Below are 21,314 nucleotides of genomic sequence, written 5' to 3'. Positions count from 1 at the left end.
ATTGACGAAATTCAAAAAAACACATCAAAGAGGTTAGAGAAAGTGGAAAGGAGGAGAATGAGAACAGAGGAAGAAGAAAAGTAGCTATACAGCCTGGGTCGAATAATTGAATATTAATTAGTTCATACGAATTACTGAATTTGTATATTTTAATTTGCACGGAATAGTGAATATAATTATTAAAAAGAGAAGATATACGAAAAGAGATACAGAGTGTCCCAATGTTCCAATTGGTCAGCATCTGTTTTAGCGTTAGAGTTAGTGCGAAAAGTAGCTAAGTCACGGGAATGTATTTCAATCTATATATATCTTAAACTATTCTAAATAATGGAGTATGATATTTTTCGTGGAATGGGTTTGCCAATAGTCGATAGTTTCATTCCTAATTGAGCCAGAAATTATGAAAATTGGACAATTGTGCACTAAATTATTTGATGGCTTATAAGAATTGAAGACAAGATCTTAACAATATTAAGGATAACATATTAGTGAATGACCCACACTTTTATAAAATTCTTGTATATTTCCCTACAATTTTAAAATATGCGCCGCGTACTTTCCCTATCTTTCGTGGTGATTTAAAATTTTACTCTAATTCTAATGCTAAAAGAGATATCGACCTACTACACGTCGCCATTGATCAAATTTCAGATGGTGAATAACAAGTGGATCAATAAGTATTGTTAAATAACCTAATTTCATTTATTACCACCCGATTAAGAAAACTTAAAGAGCTTAATTGAAAATGCTATTGCATTCAAGATGAGTTCGCGATGAACTAATTGCATATTTAATTATTCGTAATTAACGAACTTGAGTATATATTGCGCCAATTACCCAACCACAAAACAGACAGACACATAGTGAAGACACAAAGAAGCAGACAGTAGCGAGTGACAATAAACAAGCTGTGTAAAATTGAAAGTACAGGTGTATAAAGTATAAATTGCAGAGTTAAGCCTGGTTTGGTAACAGATTTGCCAGATTTGCGCAGTACTCGGAGCTCAACGTACTCATACCTCCCGGATTATACGACAAGTTAATTAATGACTTGAGGAAATTAAGTTAATTAAGGACTACGAAACTGGCCCATCATTCATACCTGGCGGAAATGTCGCATAGCGCCATTGATTCTAAGAGAATCAGCGGCTATGCCCGCAATGCCTCCAGAGTCATGGTCTCGTAGCTGTCTCAGAGAAGTGGATGGATGGGCCGCCCCCACGTTGTGGACACAGGTAGACCCACAACAGGGGGCGGCCGAAGCCTCAGGTTGTGAACTTTGCCGGATTATCCTCGAGCCTGGCAATGTTGTCACTATTGCCGCAGGAGCGACTGGACATGAACTGCAAGACACCTGGAACGTTACCGACATTTGCTGTCAACTCTCTGTTTTATCCATCCCGTCTTTAATTATCTTTATTTCATTCACTTTTAAGTTAATTAACAATAATTAAGCTTCGGTTAGGTGTAAAATGCAGTACAACTGGGATTTGAATATTGTTACGAGTGTACACAAGCTAATTGCGCCAAGCGCAATAGGATGGATCCGGCGTGACAGCCAAAAAGCGAAATTTTCGCCAGAGTCGGGTGAGAGACTTATTATTTCCTAATTAGCATTCGCGAGGTATTTTTCACCTCAATTAATTTACCCAAGACATAACAAAATACTTAACGTAGAAAAATCAATTTCTTACCCAACCCTGGTAGTAGTGTAAGGCAGCAAATGGTAAGCTAGAAGCATTTCGTCTCTGCGCTGAATTGAAAATTTAATTACCAATTAGAATTTCAGCTGAATTATTCGGGCGAAGCAGCCGCTTGATCTAAGATTTATTGAATTTTATAAATTCTTAATGCAACAGGAAGTAAGGGAATAGTTCCAAAGGAAGATTAACTGCAGCGTCTGAGCTCTAAAGGATATAAATAGGTTTTAAATTGTTTTTAGCTATGACGATTGAGATGTTATGTATGGTAAGGGTAAAGGAAGAAAGAAACATTTATCTTTGATCGAGGCCTAATTAATTTATCAAACGATGAGACAAGGCCAAGACCTTCTAAGAAAGAAACTCGAGTTTTCTTAGCGAATGTTGATCAATGCAGCATGGAATGGCAGCGCAGCTAGATAAGCCAGTAACGATTGCTTAATTGCGTTAATTGCGGTTGAACTGATTCAAATTAGTGGAATTTTTCAGTAATTTAAAACCTAAGTTTAGCAATTCGTAACAATATTAACACAACACAAATAACGCGATTACACACTAATTTCACTTAAGAGTAATTAGGGATAGTTACTTAGGATCTTTGCGGGTGACGTCCTAGGTGTTTTTGCATCGTTTCGGCTGCTCAATTTTACACTTCCATTGCGCGTTTTCACTCATTTCTTTTCTAATAAGTTCACAAATCGTCCACTTCGTAAATTAGCCTACAATTCCCAATTAAACACCAATGTCAACAAATCAGCTCTACCTAGCTGTTTGTCGCGAGGTTTCTGATTGGCGCACAAGACGCATGCGTTTGAGGTGTAGGAGACACTGCGCGGGGTCGCACACAAACCCATACAAAGCTATCACGAGCACATTAAACAGTCTTGCATTGGTGTTATTTAAGTATTTAAGTGCGTCAAGGGTGCTGAAGCCTTTTGTGCGTTCCAGGTTCGACGATATATGGATCAGTACCTTGAGCTGAGCCCAAGAAAGCAGGTGGAAGAAAAGAGGTTGGTTCAAGTTAGTACCTTCTCAAAAGCTTAAAATTATGAGTCGAAAACAAATAAAGCTGTGAGATGTCCTTAGTATTTAAATCGTTATTTTCCGACCTCCAAATGACAACACGACTCCGGATTTTAGTAACGGCTTATTCTGACAAATGTGAAGTTGATTACTTACCGGTGTGTTAAGGCAAGGACAGGTGCAATGATGTATAGAGCGAACGCTTTCGCGAGAAATAGACCGGCCGATTTTAAGAGTGTAGGCTGGAGTAGTCGATGTTCGTCGTTCTATTAAGGCCCTTGAGTTAGTAGAGTACGAATTGGTCGCTAGCTGGAATGCATTTGATGAGCTTCTATTTCGAATGGGATGAGATGGCAGGTTTTGCTTGCAGCCTTTTACATCTAATCTGCAACCAAAATAATCCGGGTGCCGTCTACAGTGCGTACCGACCCCGTAGTACTAACCTGCAGTGTAATTCGATATCAGGCACTGATCTGGTACTGTTCTCTTCCAAGCACAATGAGCCATCTTCCTCGCTGTCGGAAAACACGGAGAGTTGTGGATGCTGAGAGGACACCAAAAATGTGGTACATTCTTGGCGCATGAGGACCGGTTTTGAAAATGTAGCGGGTGAGGAGGTGTTGATTAATGATTGCTGGCCCAGTAGAAGGCTTGCTGTTTCATCTAAACTATTCATTCTTCGAGCTCTAACCTATTTTATAACCTATAACGAAATTTATTCTGTAAAAATATATCCAGAAACAGTCTCGGCTAGCGTTAGCAAAGTGTCTTTTGTTATGTAAATTCCTCCCCCACTCCCTAGCCCTCCAGCTAATGCAACTTAAAAATATTTAATGGCACACCCCATTCAGAGTTATGTATATAGTTTTAAAGGTCATATAAACCCTGATTCGACCATGCTGAAAAAATCGAAATCGATTGATCCATTCTCGAGTTAGAGGTAAAAACAGAAAAAATAAAGAAAGATGCTAATCCTGGGTTATTAGGCATTTTTATGTAAGGGTAGCTGGTAGGTGAAGTGGCACATTCCACATTACAAGAGGCACCTACAAGGCAATCGGCATCAACGCGCTTTCTTTATGGATAACGCAGTGCGTTTATACGAAAAGTAACTATATCCCTTTTCTTTTTTCATCGTTTCTCTTCATTTCTTCTAAATTAAATTAGACCTAGACCAAAAGCACGTCAGCTGTTTTGTGAGCAGCTTAAACAGGAACTTATTGCCGAGGGAGGACGTGCATCCAGAGATCGTTGTAGGAATGATGAGTAAGAAAACAATCCCCCTGGACAGCAGGTTTTAGACGACTTAAATGTCCAAATTACTTAATTTTTTGAACATAACTTTATATAGAACGACAAATGTAAACTTATTAACGTAAATGACCGACCACGTCCGAAGATCGATAAAGGTACAATCGATACCAAAATAATTCCATTGAAAACAGTTTTAGAAGAACGAAAAGATATGTGAAACATGTACAACATATGAAAACTAAGTGGAATTTTCGCCATATAAATAAACATGTTTAGAGATCGGCGGAAGGACAATCAATAGCGAATCTTTCCCTCTAGGCTTAGTTTGTGAATACCAAATATCCAATTTTACCGTTCCACCTGAAATGCGCAAGGTTTAGGGGCTTATAGGAAAGAAATGTGACCCCCATTAATGAGATTTTTTCTTGTTATAGGAGCACGAGCATCTAGAATGCAATGTAGAGATAATCAATACCAGAACAACATTATGTACTGTTATATGGCAGAGTTTAACTATGCATTTTCCACGATCCCGTTTTTGGAATTTTACAGAATATAATGAGGTAAACTTTTAGATGAAAGATTTGTGGCCATATAAGCGCAAACGTACCCTCTAGAGATCTAGAGAAGGATTAAGGGACAATCAATAATGATAATAATAATGACTCTAGACAGCAGGTTTAAGAATGCTAAAAATACATCGGTCGTTCCATAGGAAAATGCCGCGAATTTGTAAACTTCTCAAATCAGAGAATTTTACGCCACAGAGCCAGAGATCTCCCATCAGGTAATAAATATCGAATTGATCAAACTGTGAGGCGAGTTTTGGAATTCCAAAAATACAACCTTAGTCCATGTAAGAAATGTAGACCTTTTCCTATCGACCTAGGTAACCCAGGTCCCCAAGGAAGGAATATTCTATAGAAAATAGCTCTAGTGCCTTCAAATCGGTTTTCAACTTACACGCCTTTAAATTGGCAATGGAATGGCGAAGTAAGACCATCGTTCCAGAAAATAGAATAGGACATAAAAAATATTGAGGACCCATTGAGGGTTTTAGTTCATTCTCTCTGAGACGGATATTGATTAACCACTAAGTTGCTCTATATAGATAGAACAATCCGCAGGCCAAACAATCAAATTGCGCCTATGGACCTGCCAACATTGCTTAAATTGGGAAATTCAAAAGATCAATCAAAGGATATTATCCCTCCAACGTTAGAAAATATGCAGGGACTGTTCCATAGAAGCCTTCAAGCTGTGGATAAAATTTTCAATTTCGCTCTTTAGTAGTTCTAGAGAATAGAAATTTTCGCGTTTCTCTCCTTTAACCTGTTATATATAAATGCGATGTTTCCGCAACATTATCTCTGCGCTCATATTCGGTTAAAGAAGAACACATGTCTTTAGCTGTGACCCAAGCCCTAGAGCAATCTTTTTAGACAGGTCCGAGATGCTTCGTCCGATAATGGTCATTAACTTCCTTTCTCTCTCACATATCCACTCTAATCCATTTTAGCATTAATGTATATTCATTATACCTATGTGAATAGCCGTATGGTACAAAATTTTTGTCCTCCTATCAGTGATTGAATCAAACATAAATATAATGCTCAAGGTGGGTGTTTTTAGTGCGTATCTAGTTTTATAATAAATGTTATTGTGTGTCAAAAGTAATTCTCTTCATTCCGCAAAATGAGATAACAACAATTCGAAAATGATGTATTTACAACAGTTTATTGTAGACGTAGCGTCATGGAATTATAGCCGCTAATGACGAATGGTTATGGACCATGGTGTTGCAGGAATACGTTCATTGAAATGATCAGCTACTAGACTCCTAAACTAACTTTCTAGCGTTTAGCACCCTATATACCAATTTACTGATTTTGAAGAGAAATTTTGAAGACATAAATTTACTCATTACGCCCACAAGTCTCTCCTGCTTGATAAACCTAATCTTTTATCTTTTAGGAAGTTTGAAACCAAATTCCCCTTTAATCCTCGTTAACAAACCGATAATGTTGCCATTAGCATCAAACAAAACCAATACTTATTACATTGTGATTAATTGTGCTTTGCAATGGTTAAGGTGAGTTATCCAGGTTTAATTAAACATAGTTGGATTTATCCTAAACGAACAAAATACCACGGAAATCTGTAATTGCTCTCCAGTTATTAAGTTCACATAGCAGTCATTTGGATACTGCATAATTGTAATTATGCATGAATTCAATTAGTAAAATTAAAAACTTCGTAATCATTGGACCTGCAAATAATCAAATTGTAGCTTACAAATGGATCAAATTTCTAGCGGTTCTTAGCGTAATGGTTAGCTTATTTATCTAGAAAATGCTTCATTTCTCCTACATACCTGACTATGCAGGAGTCCATTACCCCTGACGGTGCAAGCACTGTTCGACCATCTATCGAACAGTGTGGGTAAATAGAAAATCCCGCCATTCAATATGGTCCGCACAAAGTTCTGGAAAGAGAAATCCATTTAGAACATAAGTCCTCTGGATACAGCCCCACAAAAACGTAAAATTCCCACAACGCTTGCGCGCATGTTAAATCTTACTAGAATCGTTAAATATTAAGCCGATTTTCTATGCAGACCTCACATATATCACCATTTCATCTATATTTCCTTATTTTTTACGTGGCTGGTTTCCAAGCGACTCGACCCTTACCGAAATTCGAGGCTGGACCCTAAAAACACAATAAAATATAGTTTCTTTGCAGGAAAATGAATCTCCTACTGAGCCCGTTAACGAGGCCGCTTCCCGGTCCACCTGGGGCAGCCCTTTAGAATTCGTCTTTTCATGCCTGAACTATGCCATCGGATTGGGAAATATCTGGAGATTTCCTTATTTATGCTACAGTAATGGAGGAGGTAAAGTATTAAATTAAGCGCAGAGCCATAGTGGACGCTCGCGTATGCGCTGTAATTGACTATTTAAATATTTATTTCGTGAGATGAACTTCAAGAACGAAGTGCAAAAGGAGGGCTCATTTTCACCTGAATAACTGAATATTTCGTTCAGCTTTAGATGAAATCATTATCATATTTAGAGAAAGAAAATGTTCCACCTGCATTTATTTCTGTCTATGGCTTGACACAATCAACAACAAGCGAAATGTGCAAATACCGCCAAGATTGACCCTCACCATTTTCATCCATAATGCCATTATGAAATCGATGAAGTGTACATAACTTACAAGGATCTCTGAGGCTAATTATAGAACTTGCTCAACAACCACACAAGTGTTGCATTAATACAAATGTTGTATAAATAAGATAGAAGATTATGTATCGATTTTCTTGATATCTTGTTTAAGCCATCGTTAATAAGACCTCGTCATGATCCGCAACCAGCATGCGCTTCCTGAAGGAGCGCAAATTCTCCATATGATCTGCTACAGCTTATAAAACTATAGTTTAATTTCAGGTGCTTTCCTGCTGGCTTACTTCATCATGCTGATTCTGATGGGAACTCCCATTTTCCTCTTGGAACTATTAATAGGGCAATACTCAGGATTGGGGCCGGAGAAAGTGTTCAAGCACATCGCTCCTATTTTCTCGGGATTGGGGTACTGTTGCCTAACGGTTATCTTCCTAATCACAATATATTACATGGTAATCGTGGCCTGGACTAGTTTCTATTTCTTCGCCTCTTTCACCCTGGATTTGGGATATGGCCGATGTGATAACGACTTCAACAGTATCGGCGAGTATTTACATTTAAACCACCCTGATGCAACACTACAGCATGCAATCGATCGGAAACTTTAACTTAAGTTTAGAGAAGTTTGTTTAGACGTTGGGAATAAATTAAAATCGAAATGCAAAATACGTGGAAAGCAGCTTGAGTCTGCGTCACTCCTTTGTCTGACACGGCTTCAAGACTGCCATAGTTTTAACTCGAACCGTAAGGTGGATTCAATTTGGCATAGTTTCATGTGAAATCGCGTCTCTCCGAATTTCTCCGTATATACTTGTTTATCTTCACCCGTCGATAGTTTTCAACGTAGTTTCAATAGGTTTCAGACGTTGCCTGCATTTGAAAGCGTTTTTATAATTTCCGCACACGCCTATACATATAGAATTTATCGTGTATTTCCCTCGTAGATTGCTGCCTCGTTCGAAAACAAAATCACTCAAAGCATTTGTCTCGATCTGAATGTCTCACTTTAAGACACATTTTGAAAAGCGTCTGATTAATGATAGTTGAAGTTAGATGTTATATTAATCAATAAAAGCTTTTAGAGCTATTTCCTTTTATTGTAGTAGAGTTCTAATTGTTCTCAAGACGCATACGTTTGTGTTAATTATAGCAGAAACACATTTTTTTAAACACTCTTCTATGCAAGTTTAAGTTTTTACAGGGTAAAACACTAGAGCGCATGTCCAGCTTTTGTGTCAAGCCGGCAATGCCTTCGTGCGTAGTTTCATTTTTTTAACACACAAGAATAAACTTTTTACGAAACAAACAATTTGCTGTCAGGCACTTCAACTGTAGGCAAAAAATAATGAGGATTTGTCTACTCTCATCTAAATGCGCCGTGGCCGAATAAAACACTTGCTGGTGACTTGCGCATTTGAAAAAATATTTCTATCGTGCTCGAGGCCTGGTTTCAAGCTTACAAATTCTATTTCCAGGTTGCTATAGCGCATCAGCAGAGGCAAATTGTCATGACAATGAAACATGGTACGAAAAAAACTGCACTTTGACCGCCCAACTTTGCGAGGACTTAGGCATGGACGGTGCAGTAAACCGCACTTTCTGCAGCAATGGTTCTGAACATGTCTCTATTAATATTATGATTAACCGAACGTTAGCTTCCTCAGAATACTTCAGGTGCCGATATATACAGTTCATACGCTTCAAGCTGTAAAGTTAAATTTTAGGGACTATGTGCTGGGAATTGGCGACTCGACTTGGGAAAACTTTGGAACCATCAAGTGGGAAATTCTGGGTTGCTTGTTCTTTTCCTGGACAGTCTGCTATCTAGCAGTACTAAAAGGCGTTAAGACATCAGGAAAAGCTGTTTATTTTACAGTGACTTTCCCCTACTTCATTTTGACGGCTCTGGTTATTCAGGGAGTAATATTACCAGGAGCTTCCGATGGAATATTGTTGTATCTAAAACCAGATTGGGATAAACTGCTAAAAGTAGATGTGTGGGCAGCTGCAGCTTCCCAAACCTTCTATTCCTTTGGAATTGGTAGGTTCAAGTAGCTAAAACTATCACTGCAAACTTGCAGACAAATACCATAGGTCAAATTCAAGGGGAGTCCTTCACAAATTTACCTTCACCAGAGATTATAATACAAATTGCATACCCCCAATAAAAGTGTGTTTCCCCTTAGAGAGAGAAACTGTAAGTAGGTCAACAGCCTCATTACAGCAAGAGCCAAACTGAAGCACCTTATTAGGAAAATTCAATGTTAGGTATATTGGAATAACGAGCTTCCTGAGCTCTGACATGTGTGTAATCCGAACTTGTGACTGTAGATATCTGGTGGGAAGTCTGTTAGCCCATCATTAATCGATTGGTACTTAAATGTAATCCCATTATTTTCCAAATTTTTTTAGCTTGTGGTTCCTTAATCACTCTGGCATCCTACAATCGCTTCACAAATAACTGCCTTCGTGACGCAATAGTGGTAAGCGCAACTAATGCCTTCACCAGCGTATACGCAGGTTTTGCCATTTTTTCAATGTTGGGCTTCTTGGCCAATGAAATGGGACTCCCAGTAGATGAAGTTGCAGACGATGGTCCAGGGCTGGCATTCATAGCCTACCCCGAGGCCATTCTTCGTCTTCCAGGATCCACTGCCTGGTCCCTAATGTTCTTCTTTATGTTGTTCGTCTTGGGATTGGGCACGCAGTTTGCGGGAGTTGAGGCTATCAGTTGCTGCATTTTGGACAAGTAAGAGCTCTAGATCTGTGACACGAAAACACAAATATTTATCGATTTCCTCCTTTGGGGCTAAGAATGTTCAAGTGAAAGTTACACGTAGTTTTCAGGAAAAACGCGATATGTTATAATTTATGTAAACAGGACACGGAAAGCTACTTAAAATTTGAGAAAAAGCTCGGACACGAACGTTTCTATCTAAGCTACTTCACGCGTTGAGCCACATAATTTAAGAGACACTTCACTGTCTAGATACAAATGCAAATTATTACCTCTCTAACAGAAAAAACTGCTTGATTTTCAGATGGCATCACCTCAGGAAATATAGGTCATATGTAAATTTGGCCATTTGCTTTACCGGCTTCATTTTGGCGATTCCAATGTGCTTTTCTGGCGGCATATATTTATTTACTCTAATGGAATGGAATACCGCCTCGTGGGCAATAATGCTAATAGGTGAGTCATTAATACAGGGTGTCCCACCGGAAATCGCCACGGGACGTTTTGGTAAAGCCGTGAAGTTACGGAAATTTAGTGTATGTACGAATAAATTTCGTTGGTTCGCATGCATTAAAATGAAATTTAAATCCTGAATTTTATCGTATCATAAGTTGGAAAACAAATGCATTTTCAAAGCGAAAATCACAGCAAAACCCGTGGCACTGCTTGCAATTTATTGCAGATATTAGTTGCGCCGGGCTACATTCTCACCGTACGGCCCCAATTTGCTTTATATCTATCGCTGCTTTCCCTTTATTATATTTCGAGAGCCACAAATCTAAATAAATAATGCACATTTAAGATTTACATCGAAACCAAAAGCAGTTTGTTACAAGCGGGCTATAAATTCAATTCTCAAAGACAAGAAAGCCCGGTTCTTTTTGCTACTTTTTTCATACGAGTTATGGCCAACAAACCCAGTTGTAAATATCGTATTCAACAAAATGCTTCTTAGAAAATCCAGTCCACATAAAATAATAGCATCTCCTAGAATTTTACACAATGGATCATAAAATTGCTCTAATGAGCCTCTCCTAGGATTCCGTGCTTTACAGCACCATTTAAATGGATTTTTCTCTTCACCTCTTCTAAGCTTTGTATATTGCATGCTAGCACGAGTGGATGTAAAAGTCACGCGTGGAACACGAGCACACTTCATGCGTCTGGCATAAATAAAGTTTTAGTGTATTTATGTGAATTCCTTTGCGAAATTAGCTCGTAAAGGCTCAACGAGAACAGGTAATAAATAAAACCACAAATAAATTTTTAAAATTAAGCAAAAACGTGTTAATATGTTAATCCCATGTTAGCGCCAATCTTAGGATTACAACTATGAAGCTTGACGTAAGTAACACGTAAAATCGTAACTTTTTTTCATTTCATTATTATTATTGTTTAAAGAGATTTGTTAAATAAACTGCTAACAAAAAAATCTGTGGCATGATCTTTCCTCATTTTTAGGCGTTACGTTCTTCGACAGTTTCATCTCAAGTTAGGTACGTGGGCCCATCATTAATCAAACCACTTTTTTGTGATATGCGCGGCAAAGAAAAACGCACGGCAGTAATGTAAAATTTCAACCCACTGTATTTAATATCTACGGCAAATTTTGAATTCTCATTGAATCGTTGTTTAACAGCGTTGGTCGATATCTCGGGGCACGTTAAAAAAATGAGTCCTCCTCTTTCAAAATGTTTGCATTCCTTTAGTCGTCGGCTTGTATAACGAGTGTTCGTTATCCGATTTTACGAGACAAACGAATTCTAAAAGCCCATTGAATACAAAATCAGCAGCCAGAGCTCGATAAAAAGTTTATTTTGGCTTGTTTTACCAGGCGGAAACCAAATTACTAGAACTTTTGTTAAATACTCTGTTAATTAATTCTCAGCCAAGTTGCCTTAAGTTAAGAATTTTGAATGGAATATCATTTGCAACAGCAACAACAATAGTAACAGCCCAACGCAAAAACGTGCAAACTATTTGAAGAGCACCCATAGCACCCTTTTATTCTAAAGAGGAATCGACAATGCATGGGAAACCTCATGGGAGTCCTCACAGGTCATTTCAAACTAAATAGACACATGCACCTCCTGGGAATGGTAGACAGACCACTCTGTAAACACTGCGGTAAGGGAGAGGAATCCTCATGCCCCTCCCCTAACAGTAAGCCATAGGTGGGCACATCTTATTCGCAAGATTTTCGGAGCTTTCGCCTTCGGGAGGAACTTCGGACTCTTGAATGGGATAACCCAGAAATTGTCCGTAAAGAGAAATCTAATTGAACCAGCAGAAATGTCTATTTGAATAGGGGACACGTGGAAATTTTTACTAATATGCGAAACTAGTTACTGTTCTAATAGCACATTGTGCATTCAACTCTTACAGAAAATACGTTTATAATTGTGAAAAAAAACCACCCAGGACCCGCCCGAATGCCGGTAGTGATTTGACCCGATTCGTCTCTCGAGTCGGGCCTGGCTCAGGCTTTCCGGGTCGGGCCAACCCTGCAAAGCTTTAAAATTCAATGAATACTCCACGCATGTGTTTACCATAAATGCATGCAAGTTCATACCAGCTACCTTCATTTACGTCAAACGAGGTTTCCGCGTTTCTTGTTTACTTACTCCATTTAAAATGAATACACTTGCAAATCTAATGGTAACTTCAAAGAGTTACCGTTTGGCTTAAACGCTGCGGCATGTATAATCTCGCTACCCCAAAACTCCGTCCTTTCGAATACCTTTACAGTACAGCAAAAAGAATTATTTAACAATTAACATTAATGCGGCCATAAGATTTTTATCTAGAAACTTAAATCTGATTCTTTTGCAGGATTTGGAGAAGTAATCGCCATCTCCTGGTTATACGGGTGTCTAAAATTTCTCGACCACATGCACGACATGGAAATGAGCATGAGAAAGTTTTTCAGGGGTTACTGGTGGTTAAGCTGGGTCGTAATAACACCCGCCACCCTCCTCGTAAGAAGTTTTTAGTGTCGAACCATTATCCTTTAGTGCCTTACAAATGATATTCATAGGGAATATTTGTATTTCAAATGGTGTACTACAGCCCAGCATCATACGAAGACTACGTCTTTCCTTTGTGGGCTGACGCAATTGGCTGGATGATTGGAATCTCGACATTATTGCCCTTTTTCATTCTAGGATTCCATGTAATTTTGAAGAGGAAATATGTAAGTGCACCAAGACCGCTGATATATCACGCGTTCGTCCCCATAGTTTTCACCCCTAGAGGGCCAGTTCCATTAAAAATAGAAGTCATTAAATTACATGTGTATTAACAGGTTTTTATGCTCTTGCCCATTTGTTCAGAAATTATGGGGAGCGATTCAATTATCGTTGGACATAAACCTTCGGGGACTTGACAATATTTGCTCATGCTTTGTAATTTTGTAAAAATGACCTTATCGCGCAAAATGAACTACAGTTGACAAAAAATGGATAGCATAAAGTAAAATGCAATTAACTGCCTAAGGTGACTGGAGGTTACAATACAACTACACCGTCCATTTGAAATTTACATTGCTGGGTAATAATATTTTTTCCACAATAAACCATGGAAGCACCGAAGGTAATAGACGCTTCTGTCAATATTGATTGATGGAACAGACACGTGAAACGGAACAGGGAAAAGCTATTTTCCCAGGTAAGAATTAATTGTCTTTGCTGCCAGAAGGAACTTCTAGGAAAGAAAGTAAAGAAATCCCTTCTGTGCAGCTCCTGCGTGTTTTTATATTGCGCGCCTTTTGTTTTCTACCGGATAGGCCAAAAAGCGAGGTAAACGGCAATATTTCATTATATACAGCGACCCATATTATTTCATTAGTAGCAGGGGAATATTTCAAAAATTTCAACCCAAAGCATCCCACGAAAAACCACGAGTCTCCTGCAAAATGCCCACACTCCTGGATCGCCATCAACTAAACCATCCTCACTACATGCAGCGAGCTATGACTAATAGAGCTAATTAAGTTGTTATTTCAGATTGGTATGGAATTGTTCCGGCATACGAAATACTGGAAAGCACAATCGTCTGCAGCACCAGAAAAGCCATGTTCGCCCACATTGCCAGAGAAAACATTAACGGCATAGTATAATAAAACATAAGGAAACTTATTTGGCTTTTATTAATTTACTATTGGAGGATTATCCCAAGGCAGCGCCAAATCAATAATTATTCGTGTATGATAATTAAGCTTGTTTAAACGAGGGTCACGTTCGATCAGAGATACAGCCGAAAATAGGCCTTGACCCAAAGCTGACAAATAATTAACATATGAGAACTTTATTTCATATGTGTGTCTTTTGACTGCTATTCACGCGTGCTACATGTGTCGTGCTTACCGCAGTTCAGGAATAATGATTTTTAAACGAAGACAAACACGACGAAATAAATTTTATGACGAATGGTGCTCGACAGTAAAATAAAATTTGCTGTTTATTTAATTTTTCGTTCTCTCTAAACATCCCTTTTAGTTGATTCCAGAAGAAATTTAATGTATTTAAGTCTAATCGGAGTACGCAGTCCAAACCTGTGATCTCGTTGGCGGAATAAATGACCGGCGCGACGCAGTTGACTAACTCAATAGTGAAGCATGCGCCATGATTCGTAGACTTGTTCATGTTGGAGCGATAATTTTATAGTTGAACTCTTGATTAAAATCGTTGTTGTCGCACAAGGTACGAGAACGTGGATTTATAAAAAAGAGTCAGCAATGTGCGCTTAAATGACCTAATCCTCTTTGAATGCTGCTGGCAATGCAGGAAACGGCTTGATTTGAAATTTTATGGCATTGTTTTCTCTCCAAACGTTGGCTTGTTTCCGGCTTTAAACAAATAGAATATTATGACATCTTGGCGCCTGGCATTGGTTTGATTTTGGCACGGAACAAAGGGCGACATTATTTGCGACTTAGGTAGGATATCGCTGAATCCTATATAAAGATAAATGTTTTTTTATGAAAAGATCCAAATGACAAGTTAACGTGTTTAGGATTCAATCAAGTATTTCGTTAAAAATTGGAAAATTCTAATCTAGTCAGGCAATTCGGAGACGTGAAAAGCTGATAATAGTATTCAACGCAGCTTGTGCATACAATATTCACATTATCAAGGATAACACTGTTTGATAATACTTTAGCATTAGAGAACATGGCAGTGTTAGTTCAGGCTCGAACTTAATGTTTATGGAAATAAGTCGATTAACGCATTAGGTCGATTCATTTTCTATTATGGACATAATTAACGCAGGCACATAGGCTTATCCCCAATTTATGTAATACTCTCATTGGCCAGATACGGCAAATGTTAGGCCTCTTCACTTTATTGATTCATCGAATATCTATCTGATGACTTCTCATACGCGCAAAGAGCTTCGACCATTAGAGTATGCATTCTGCGTTTACAAATCAGTTGTGTAATTAATTTTTCGATAAGACGGAGCATCGAGTTTAAAAAAAAATCAAAGTGATTCTGGAAATGTCCATAAAAACCGAAAAATCGTGTTTGTTATGCCCTAAAGTTGCGTTCCTTGGAGAGCTTATTTCAAATTATGAACACTTTCCGGTTATTACTCTTCTTTACCTATAAATTGGAATCATAAAATTATGTATTTAATCTGCTTAATACGAAAACAAGTAAAAATCTGGAACGGTTATAATGACTTGCTCTTCCAGATCAATCAATAATGTGTCATATTTGAAAATAATAAACCATAACTAGTGGCTTTCCCCATAAAATAATGAGTTAGACTAGAACCATTAACTTAAATAGAGTGCATGAAAGAGATGGAGAAAATCAATTGTTTACACTGATTTGTTTCTAGACATGCTGATTTTTCCGTTATGGGTAATGAAACATTATTGTTCCCGTAAAACCAAAAAATGATTTATCTATCAATGTTCGTATTAACAAAAAGAAAGTTAATGATGGGAGCATAAGATTAAAACGTCGGATATAAAATTTTATGAAGCCATTTTTATGAGTGAAAAATGCTAATAGCCAAGGGTCGAAGGCGAACAACGTCAGGAAAGAATATAAACGATTTTACAGATTTTTAATCTTCCGGATGTATCCAGAGAAGAGATTAAAGACATTCCACTAACTCCAGTAAGTCTCATAAGTGCACTGCACGTTGAGAAATGCGCCACCCTGCAGTGGAAGCAAAATCTCAGACCAGACTGTTAGGGATTTTATCCTGGTTGGTACTTATCAGACAGCTGCAGTATATCAACTTCGCATAAGGTATTCGTGGCAATGGGACAAACAGGGCCAATTGTTTCCAGGAATAGTACTCCTATCGACATTGAACTACAACGTTGGTCTCTATGGATTTCTGGGAACATCACTTGTAGGTAAATAAAAGCCTTCATTGGGGAATCCATAGGTCTGAATGACCTTCGGGCTGTGCGATGTGAACCACCCCTCCAATAAGCATGCGATCAGGCGATTTGAATAGAGGAGAGGTCATGACAGGCTAAAATCACCGTCTCGTCAATTATGGGTTTCCCAGAAGTGGTGCGTATCCATTGGAAGCGTACAACAACCCAGTTCTTCAATCCTCTAGCGAATCTGGACAATGCGTCTGAAACAAAGTCCGGAAATTTTCTGTTCCGATTATGATTTCTTGTGGAACAACCTCTTGTATATCCTAAAAGCTGTTGATGATTTTTGAGTGAGAATAAAAATTTTGAGGGAGAAGATTTACAGCCGAAAATTCGTTGAAAACGATTAATAATAATTTGGCGGCCGCAGAAAATTCTTCTTGAAGAGGTAATAAAAGACCGATAAGTTTGTCGTTAACTTTAAGTACTATAATTTCAGTGATTTCGCTACTTAAGAGGCTTGAATAAATATTGAAAAACAATATATTTTTGCCTGAAATGATTCACTTTGAATTCAAATCAAGCTATTGAAAGTCGACTGTATTCCAAGGCCTCGCGGTTCCGGGAGTTCCTATTATGTTCCAGTCACAAAAACTTTCCACACAAATGACGATGACTTGAACATTGTTGTAGTCAAAAAAACAATGAATATCAATGCTTTCACAGGTTGTCAAGTAATTTGCTTCAGTAAGCGAGCGGCTCGATGAAATAAGTTTATTGGAAATGGGGCTCCTTCAAGTATTAAACAAACAACATCGTGTTCAATTTTAATGAATGTCTATTATCTGTGACGTAGGGGGATCTACAAGCCACAAGGTTACAGAAATATGACGAAAGATGTGTCGTCATAGACGAGGTCTAAATTCCAAGGGTCAATGATGCTTATTTTACTCATGTTTTAGGTTTTTATGAAATTTCAGCCGTAAATGAAGACGTGAAATTTTTATTGAGCTCTGGACTCGAAAGGAAAGTTTCAATATTTTAGGGTTGCATGCTTTTGTTGTCGCGGTGTCCAATTTGTCCGAATAATTAACCTAAAACTAAGCAACTCCACACATACAGTGCTACTAAATATTCTATTTACCGCAAAATCGATTACATTCAATTCGTTCTGACAGTCTTCTATTACATAAAAGTTTTCCTCTACCCAAAGGAGGCAAAATAAGGCGGTATCATTAAAAATGTAGTTGTATGAATATATGATGTTTTCGTCATGGCTGCAAAGGAAAAATTGACTTTTTTAAATTGTGCCTCGCGTGAATCAAACATGAGAGAAACTAGTCAATTTTTTAGTAGAACCAAGGAAATTACAATGGAACTAATATTACCTTAGCAGTAATATTAACTAGTAGAGTGTATAGCGCGTTCCTCCGCAAAGGTCAGTTGAAAGGCACTAGTAGCAAGTCGAGTATTCTTAAAAGTTTCCATTTTTTAACACTGTGTATGTAAGGAAAACACGACGAATTTTCCGGCGAAATAAACAACGTTGTTTTACAAGTTTTCCGATTATACTACACGTTTTATATTTCCCGAAGCTGCGCCGGTTTCCAGCATGGCAACGCCGATGCGCGTCGCCTTTACTGCGATCCCTGTGCCGTACAATGCTATGGACGGAATAGGATATTGCACCGAAAAACCCCATCATTTCCATATATCCAAACACGACACGGCAATCCATATGGATGACCTACATTAAGGGCCAATATTTAGTTAAAAGGTCGGTCGCCTTTTATTCGATATGTCGGTAATTAGGTTTCTTGCCCCGTTTCTGAAAAGGACTCGCTCCATCAAATCTTCCTAAAAGAAAAAACTTGACCCTGAAGGGAAAGGTCCCCTGCAATGGAAGGAGGGACGGAAATTAGGCTAAAGGTGTAACTCGTTTTGTCGTAAAACTCACCTTGTTTTGTCTGAATTTCCGAACAAAAACGAAGTTCAGAGAGAGTTCATATAATTTACCTCGATGTTTCCAGCGAAAGTTAATTTGCCCTAATCATTTTTGCTCTCAAAATCCCGCAAACCCATATCATAAATCCAATACACGATCAGAATCACTAGAAAGCTATGATTAAATTTCGATGCCTGCAGCGCTGCTGTGGATGTACAGAATGCAGAGCCGTCCGGATGTAATTTGGGCCTCGCAGGAGCAGAAATAAGTTATTGTTTGAGGTGTGGGATCTCTATTTGGCTCGCGTTCAGGTAAAACTTTCTCCCCAGTTTTAACAAAGATATACTCAGTTCAGAAGGAAACTTCTTCTGAGCTGATTAAGTTGTACAATTTATGCGCACACCCAACAAGCTTTCCTATGCATCTCGACAAAAGACCTTGGTAAGCAAGTTTTAAGTTTTGCGGGCCTGGAATGAAAAAAATTAATCCTCTTGTAAAATGATTTTCATAACTTCCATCGTCGGGTAAAATATAATCTAAAAGGAAGCTTTTACCGTTCTCTTGCTGAAACCCCCAAAATAATACAGTTAACTACCTCGATTAAGGAGCGCTCCACAGTTAACTCTGTTATTGCCAACTCATTAATCATTCCTCTCATCATAGGCAGACACTTAACTTAATGAGTTCTTAGCGAAGAAATACCTATCATTTAGGGTCTGTTTCCAATCGATTGTTAATGTAACAAATAGATTGGTTGAGAGGAGATTGAAAAACCGACCATAACCGTTTAAATCTCCCCGTTGATACTTTAAATAAGACCCTTTCAGCATAGGTGATAATGAGGCACACGCGAGGTGAGAAGCGAAGGTCTTGAAGCTGAATATTAACTTAATACTATTTACATAGATAAAGTGTATCTAATAATGCGTAGAGTGTCTTATTAAAAAAATATATGGAAAAAATTAGTTGGGTTCGTGTCTCTGAAATCGTTAGAAAAAACTAGCTACCCCACTGAATTCTACGAGAAAAACTCTAATATATTCCGGTTTTTTTTTCTCAATATCTCTTGACTAATTTTGTCACTGACAAACCTTCGTAAAAATATTATAAATATTCGATAGAAATTGAGCACCGGATTGAAATCGCTTCAATAACTCAGATACTCCGTAGAGGAGCATGTTCATTCCACTTTCGATACCCTCCATCATTTTTCATTTTAAAGGTAGATTAGGGATAGAATCAATAAATTATAGATATCACGGAAGGTAGGGAGATGTCCCTGATGTATATAGGTTGGCTACTATCCATCTCGCAGAGGTAACGTTCTTTATTGAAGAAGATCCAAGTTCGGTTGATTCAACAAGGATGGATGGAATTTTATGCAGTCCAAATGAATTTATTGCCACTTACGAAAAATTTTAGGATTACTGCAAATTATGCGAAAGTGTTTAATGTCCCTTAAGGGATGCCCAACATGTTACGTAAATTACTCAATAATGAATAGTAAAGTTTATATTCAATAGAGAGGCGAGATGGGGAGATTTTTCTCCCCACAGATTTTTCTCCGCACACAATTTATTAAGTAAAACTGAAAACACATGAAGCAACTCGAGAATCCCCTTCTTTGGATTCTATGCGCGCATTCATCCTCTGTGGGCGCAACTATTAATTCCGCGAAGATGCTTTTCATTCCACAAATAACGAAACTTTTTTATTTACCCCAAAGGTTCAGTTCGCTAGTCATCACTTTGTCGGTTCTTGATTAATCCAATTAATATTTTCCCTTTTCTGTTGGCTTCGCGCAACTGCCTACTGCGGCTCTGATTGCCTCTGTTATTTAGTTTTCCTTCTGATGCCCGTCAATAATTTCCCCTTTTCACCCTAAATCCTGAAACTTCGCGGTCTGGTAGGTTTGGGATAATACATCGTTTGTCAATTTACGAAATACTTGGAATACATCAGAGCATAAAATTAAAATATTGCGAACAGGGGCGTAGAGAGTAGAGAGGTGGTTAGGACCCTATTAGTCACCAAAGCGAGTCCAAAAGGCTTGAAATTTGCGTGCTACATTCCGGCCTGATTAATGAGCGTAATCTAGAGCTCCACTGAGTTGAATACCCTCATGTCCACTGGGTTAATCGATTTGGAGAACAAAGGAATATATTAAGTTTTATACCCAAGGTAAGCGAAGATTTACAGCTTAATAATATAGAAGAACTAACAAGTACCGGAGGCATTAAACCTTCTAAATGGCCCATTTCGGCTAAGTTATCAATCCTAATTCCACAAAATTTATTAAAGCACCGATTAAGTTTTGAGAGTTTCAAACTTCGTGCTCGGAACGTAATGGGACCTAATCACGAATATTCCCATCTTAATTAATTACCTCAGTTAAAATATATTTTAAGACCTGCGTAAGTCCGATTCTCAATTAAAGAACAAAAAATGGAGACTTTTACTACTCGACGCCCCTGTATATATAGTTGACCTCCTGACACCCTGGCGCCGCTTATCGAAGCGCGCATCTTAACCGCTTGACTGCTGTAAAGTGTCCGAATAGTGCGCCGAACTGGGGGATAAAATATAGCTGCACCACCTGAATTCTCATCACAATTTTCTAACTAGAACTAGAAATGTCGAGGACTGCGATCGAAGAGATGTCAAGGTCAGGAAAGACGAACAAGGCTGGAAACTAGTTCATTGCACTCCATCCTTCAGATTATCCTTATTCTCATTCTGAGAGTCAATAGCCCATTGTTGAAATGGGATGGTTTAATCAGTCTTAACAAAGATCGGAATCAGCAGTAACGAAGATTTGATTTAACAAGAAATTTTATTTTTTAGAATTCAGAAGTAAATTTAGGCGGCAATGTTATCAAAGAGAAAGCACAATCACAGGGTTTACGACCAGCCATAGGGCTTGGAATGATTATAGATTCGAACAATTCGGTACTTACCAATGTAAAGGCGCAAAGTATTAACAAGTGCTAAAGAAAAAACGCAATTCCGTGCAGTTGAGTTCAAATCTCTTAGATTCACAGGCTCGACTACAACAAAGTAGCTCGGATCATAATATCCTCTTTCAAATGTCAATATGCAAACTTGCGATAGATGTCAAAAATAA

At 38.2% G+C, this 21,314-nt stretch overlaps 2 protein-coding genes across 4 annotated transcripts in view; one reads left to right on the top strand and one right to left on the bottom strand.

Moving 5' to 3' along the window:
• The window catches only part of SK (small conductance calcium-activated potassium channel), a 29,495-nt gene extending 11,585 nt beyond the window's left edge, over positions 1–17,910 (bottom strand). The window contains exons 1-6 of one of the 3 annotated variants that reach the window (XM_066399268.1): positions 17,634–17,910; positions 6,611–6,689; positions 6,352–6,557; positions 3,167–3,426; positions 2,880–3,108; positions 1,103–1,354 (exon numbers count right to left, since the gene is read on the bottom strand). In XM_066399268.1, the coding sequence (XP_066255365.1) occupies positions 1,103–1,354; positions 2,880–3,108; positions 3,167–3,399 (714 nt within the window). In that variant the 5' untranslated portion in view covers positions 3,400–3,426; positions 6,352–6,557; positions 6,611–6,689; positions 17,634–17,910. The remainder of the gene's footprint in view (positions 1–1,102; positions 1,355–2,879; positions 3,109–3,166; positions 3,427–6,351; positions 6,558–6,610; positions 6,690–17,633) is intronic. The other 2 variants (XM_066399267.1, XM_066399269.1) reach the window with 2 other exon arrangements.
• LOC136414956 (sodium- and chloride-dependent glycine transporter 1-like) lies at positions 5,972–14,030 on the top strand. Its single transcript, XM_066399270.1, has 10 exons — positions 5,972–6,069; positions 6,723–6,873; positions 7,430–7,708; positions 8,641–8,839; positions 8,890–9,206; positions 9,578–9,914; positions 10,207–10,358; positions 12,735–12,880; positions 12,940–13,095; positions 13,907–14,030. The coding sequence occupies exons 1-10, from the start codon at positions 6,061–6,063 to the stop codon at positions 14,012–14,014; spliced, it is 1,854 nt and encodes a 617-aa protein (XP_066255367.1). The 5' UTR covers positions 5,972–6,060; the 3' UTR covers positions 14,015–14,030.
• Positions 17,911–21,314: the final 3,404 nt, after the last annotated feature.

Source organism: Euwallacea similis, chromosome 18 (genome assembly GCF_039881205.1).
Source record: "Euwallacea similis isolate ESF13 chromosome 18, ESF131.1, whole genome shotgun sequence".
In the NCBI taxonomy this organism is placed as follows: Eukaryota; Metazoa; Arthropoda; class Insecta; order Coleoptera; family Curculionidae; genus Euwallacea; species Euwallacea similis.
Note: the sequence above shows the minus strand (reverse complement) of the source record. Positions and strands in the feature narration are given on the sequence as shown.